Source organism: Priapulus caudatus, unplaced genomic scaffold (assembly GCF_000485595.1).
Source record: "Priapulus caudatus unplaced genomic scaffold, Priapulus_caudatus-5.0.1 Scaffold502, whole genome shotgun sequence".
In the NCBI taxonomy this organism is placed as follows: Eukaryota; Metazoa; Priapulida; class Priapulimorpha; order Priapulimorphida; family Priapulidae; genus Priapulus; species Priapulus caudatus.
This window is the reverse complement of record NW_014577563.1, coordinates 47,816-53,202: the sequence shown is the minus strand read 5'-3', so window position 1 is coordinate 53,202 and position 5,387 is coordinate 47,816. Positions and strand designations below refer to the sequence as shown.

At 41.1% G+C, this 5,387-nt stretch overlaps 1 protein-coding gene across 1 annotated transcript in view; it reads left to right on the top strand.

Moving 5' to 3' along the window:
* The window catches only part of LOC106811072 (E3 ubiquitin-protein ligase TRIM33-like), a gene marked incomplete at its 3' end in the record, with an annotated part of 24,823 nt that overhangs the window by 4,961 nt on the left and 14,475 nt on the right, over positions 1-5,387 (top strand). The window contains 3 exon segments of the mRNA XM_014814598.1: positions 3,091-3,194; positions 4,011-4,130; positions 4,637-4,779. Of these exon segments, the coding sequence (XP_014670084.1) occupies positions 3,091-3,194; positions 4,011-4,130; positions 4,637-4,779 (367 nt within the window).

The window sequence follows — 5,387 nt, the reverse complement described above, 5'->3', positions numbered from 1 at the left end:
TAAAACAAAAAAAATTTCTTAAAAAAAAAATTATCTGTTTTTTAAAACAAAAATTTGAAGTTTTTTGATCAGTTTTTTGAAAAAAGTTTTCTGACTCAGTTGAAAACAGTTTTTTGAACTCTTTGTCTTGTCTTTGTCTTGATCTTGTCTTGTCTTTGTCTTTGTCAGTCTTTGTCTCTCTTTTTTTAACTCAGTTTTTTTAAACAAAAAATTTTGTTTAAAAAAACGCTCAGTTTCAGAATTACTGGAATTGGGATAGATTTACCTCACGCAATTGGCAATGTCTTTGGACTCTTTGCTGGTACCTGATCAATTATGCTTTTTTATTTATGTCATTGTGAAAAGGCCCTCGAAAAAAAATGTCTTTGGAAAAAATGTGGGCCTTTTAAAATTTTGGGGGGTTTGTACGACCCTCACGACCCCCCCTGCATACACCCATGCGCAGGACTTAAATGTTACGTTTTTAACCGTAGCAACAGACCTCAGATGAGCCCAGATGCTCTGCGGCTCTTGTTAGCTCATTTGACGTAGTCAGATGCAGCTTGTAGAATCGCATGATCGTCCGTGCGTCCGTTCTTCCGTCAACAGTTGGGCACATATCTTAACCGCTCGATGTACGGTCACGATATTCTGGATGTCAAGGAGGGGGTCGTGAAAAGGACTCAGGATGACAAATTTGGGGGTCAAGGGTCAAAGGTCAAGATGTGTAAACGGAGGGGGAATATTTCCCCCTTAACTTGAGGTATAGGAGGAAATACGGAATTGCGGCACAAATCTTAACGGATGGACCTATGCTCTTAATATTCGGTGTATAGTGTGATGTTTAATAGGGTTATGGTTAAGGTTAGGGTCACAATGTACCTGAAACTCTTGTCAATGCACCATAAAACAGGACGCGATTTGTATCAACCAATGGGATTTGGGAGGTATGCAGAATGCAGAAGGTTGCTGAAATGATGTGTACGCAACTGCGTATCTGCATATCTGCGCCTAACAAAGGTGTCACTACGCACAACTTAAATGTTACGTTTATAACCGTAGCAACAGACCTCAGATGAGCCCAGACGCTCTGCGGCTCTTGTTAAGTGATTTCAAGCTGGTGTAATTGGTAATATATCTCCTAATAAGTATGACTGTTATTTTACTGACTGATTTACTGACTGAATTTTATTGTGAGCTGTATTTAGGAAATCTTTGTTTTAGGTATATTACTCAGCAAATGATGGTAAGGTATTTCTTTATACAAATGCAGCTTCATTACATAACGAACAAGTTCATCCCCATTGCTGCGGGATAATATCAGGAGTTTCATATTATATAGATTGTATATAGATTGTCTATATATAGTCTATATTATGACACACCTGATAATATTGGCCTGCTCATACTGCACATGACTTTACACATTATATAACTAAATTCTTCTTCTGTGCCAATACCATGAGCTAAACGGTCATAATGCTTGTAAAGTGATCTACACGTATCTACTTGCATTCCCACACTTTCCGTTTTTATTCTTTTGATCTCTTTTCCTTTTTTAAGAAGCAAAGCAATTACGAGCATCAGTCCAGTCAAGTTAGTTACGCGCGCGTTTCTTTTTAATGGTTGCACGCGTGCTGTGCCTCGTGCAAATTTACATATATATGCAAGAAAGTAAGAATTTCAATCAGATTTTCTCAGTTATAGAAAGATGAAAGGCCGATCAACTTGGCACCTAAAAGTTGATAGTGTAAACCCAGCTAAGTAATATTATTAGTTGTCTTAGCTAAGCAAGTTAGCTAATTTAGCTGTGTCTGATATAAATGTAGTGATGGGTAGAGGGTGGGTATAGAGAGCATTGGCACCAATCAATGTCAGACTGGGGTGTTAATGAGGCTGCAGTAGTTTGACAGGTTATTTGGCAAGGAGACAAAGCACTATTTTACAGACAAAAGTCCCGCGTCCCATTTTAACCCTATCATGCGCAGGTGTTCAACGCGGTACAAGGTGAATCGAGTTGGCATGCCAGTAATACTAACTACACACTTGCATGTATGTGTTGCAATGCCATGGGTTGAAAATGGCATTAGCGTGGCAAGGCTAGAAGTGTTTGCCCGGTCTTTCATATGGTTTAGCTGAGCCTGTAGTAATAATCAGAAACTTAAAATATGTAATTTCTCTGATTTTCTTTCTTTCGTGTCACTTCTTACCATTTGTGGTCTGTCTGTAACACTTTTTATCGGCATATCAGGGTTCTTGTTAACTTTTGACAAAGCAGGTAATTTGACAATGAATGACAGGTAACTGTTTTTCCGGCACGGACGGTAGGGCGAAGGCGCGAAGCCCTGCTAGGGGGGTCCGGGGGCATGCACCCCCGGAAAAAAATTCTGATTTGACCCACAAATAGCCTATTTTGATGGGTATGGATTCTAGAATTTGGTAGTTTAGATAGGAAAATATATGCTATTAAGTATCTATTATTTACCGCCTTTAGTGGGAGTTTCTCTCAAATTGATAGCCGGTAACAAATTGCGCGATAGGCGGTAAAAATAACCGGTTACCGGCTATTAACAAGAACCCTGGCATATGCTTCTGTCCTTAACATCATCATGCCTAAGCTCCCACTCTCATCTTCATGTCTTCCTTGATGTTGTCCATACATGTGTTCTTCCTTATTTTTGCTTTCCTGTGACCAGTTGAAAGTAATTGTTCTGAGTCTAATGATGGTAATTTGGGAAGTTTGACCTAAGAAAGTTTTAGAATGTTGATCTACTATTGTCTACTCACATGCCCGCACACACGCGCACACACACAACAACACCACAGTGACACACACAGACATACAGACATGTAGCAACAAGCAAAACACATACAATAATTGGAAAGTGCATGGAATGTGTTTAAAAAAATTGAATCAAAATATGGAAATTGCTAAAAAAAATGCACTGCAGAATGTAAGAGACATAATATTCATGTTATTATATTCAAGTGACATCTACATTATATGTGTAGGTACAACTGTAATATAGAGAGCATGTATAGTGTCAGCATCTAAGATGTGATTGATTGTAGGATTATGTTATTGTTAATGTCACTATGTCCGTATTTCAGATGGAATAATGAAATGTCCGACATGCAAACTGGAATGGCGACATAGCCAGATCATCGATAACTACTTTGTGCTCGACAATGTTGCACAGGAAGAGAACAAACAGGTAGGGCCATTAGGGATGGGCCAGCCCTCGACACTAACGGTTGTCCGATTGCCTGGGACAAGTTAGTCTACGTCGGACAAGTTATTCTCTTGGCTAGTTGCCCGATCAGACAACTAAAAAATTTCTAGTTGAGTGAAATTCCTAACAACCTTTGAGCCAGGGCGCTATCGCACGACATTTCTCGCATTATATTTTCGAAACTTACTGAAAAAAAGCAGCCCGCGACACGCACATCGTGGCTGCGTACGTGCTTGCTGGCTGGGGCGGCGTTGATTGAAGTACGGGGGGGGGGCATACTGAATATGTAGGGCGTGGGCACCGCTGGTATGAGAGAGCGACAGCAAAACTCTTTCCTGGAACTGAGAAAAAAGCTGCAATCGGCACGCAAAAATAAACGTGTGAATTTCATTACGATTTTCCATGTAAATACTGTATTGTACCTTAACAGCTCTAGATGGCAAGTAAATTTTGGACAAGTAAAACCAAATTTCAGACAAGTAAAAATTGCTTCTTGTTGCCCGACAGGACAACCAGATCTGAAAATAAGCATCGAGGCCTGATGGTGCAGCCCACACTCAGTTTTTTAAAACGAATCGTCAGTTTAGTCGAAACGTCAGTTAGCGAAATTTTGTCGTCGTTTATTGTGAGCTAGGATAAAGAAAGCAATAGTGAACTGTTGAGTAAGAAAACATAGATTAGATGACACAGATAATCAAGATAAGAGATGAAGACCGTATCACATGTATAGGTAACGGTGTAGGCACATGTATAAGGTAATACATACTCTGCTGAAGTGTGCTTTCGTGTTATTGCCAGGGTGCCGAGGGCGGTCAGACATGTACTAACTGCGACGAGGCAGCGGAGGCATCGTCGTGGTGTGTGGAATGCTGTGAGTGGCTGTGTGATGCTTGCATGCAAGCCCACCATCGCGTCAAGGTAAGCGTGCTAACACACCACCTATGTTCTTGTTGTCGGTAGTGTTGATAATCGGTTAAAAAATCTAGGTTGATCTTCGCATTCGTCTTAACGACTGGTGATCAACTAATAATCGCTTTTATCGTTACATGCTTTGGAACTAGACTCAGTCTGAATAAAACATGCAATACATGTATAGCAACACGACGTTGTCTTGTGTATAAAGTGTTTGTTTAACAGGTTATGTATATAAGCAGAGTATTTACATACGAAATTGATGGGTTTGTGCCAAAATTTATCGGTGAACGGCTGGATTACACGATGGGCAAGGAAACAGGTTAAATACGACGAATCCAATAGACGTTGCCATTAGTCAAATAACATCAATCTTTAAAAAATAACGAGCGATTAATCGATTACGAAAGCAAACGATGAGACATCAACGAAATCGAGGCATACACAGCACTAGATGTCGGTATCCACGTTTTTGTGATGCAGGTTAACTAACATCTGTCTTTCGCGTGCAGGTGACGAAGGACCACACCGTGAGAGCCAAGTGTGACGTGCTGGAGGGTGCTGTGAAGGCACGCCAACGCTCTCTCTACTGCCACATCCACAAGCAGGAACCACTGAAGCTGTTCTGTGAAACGTGTGACACGCTGACCTGCAGGTAAGCACCGCGTGAGAGAGTGCCGGCTGTACACACTGCTGCACACCGACCTGACTGTACCGTCTGTTATTGTTTTGCTTATAATTTTATTTTATTTCCATTATTTTAATTTCATTTTTATCCAATTCATTTCTTCATTTTCAATTTTATTGTCGTTTAATTTTATTTCTTGTAGTTTTGCACAGGAATTCTTCTTTCATTGTGCAACATGTTGTGTCTGGCTGTCCATTTCTGTATGACACTGATATTTCGCGCTCCAACACCTATCATGTGCAAATCTACCCACCGTCGCATAGCACAGTGCTTCTTAAGCTATTTCAGTTTCATGCCCCCTTGAGTCTTTATCACAAAATTTCATTCACGCGCGACTAAATTTCCTTATGTTTTTAGCTCATCTGACATAGTCAGATGCAGCTTGTAGAATCGCATGATCGTCCGTCCGTCCGTCCGTGCGTCCGTCCGTCCGTGCGTCCGTCCGTGCGTCCGTCCGTCAACAGTTGGGCACAAATCTTAACCGCTCGACGTACGGTCACGATATTCGGGACGTGGGGGGGGGGGGTAATCCGAAAACGAGTTGGGATGTCGAAGCTGGGGGTCAAAGGTCAAAG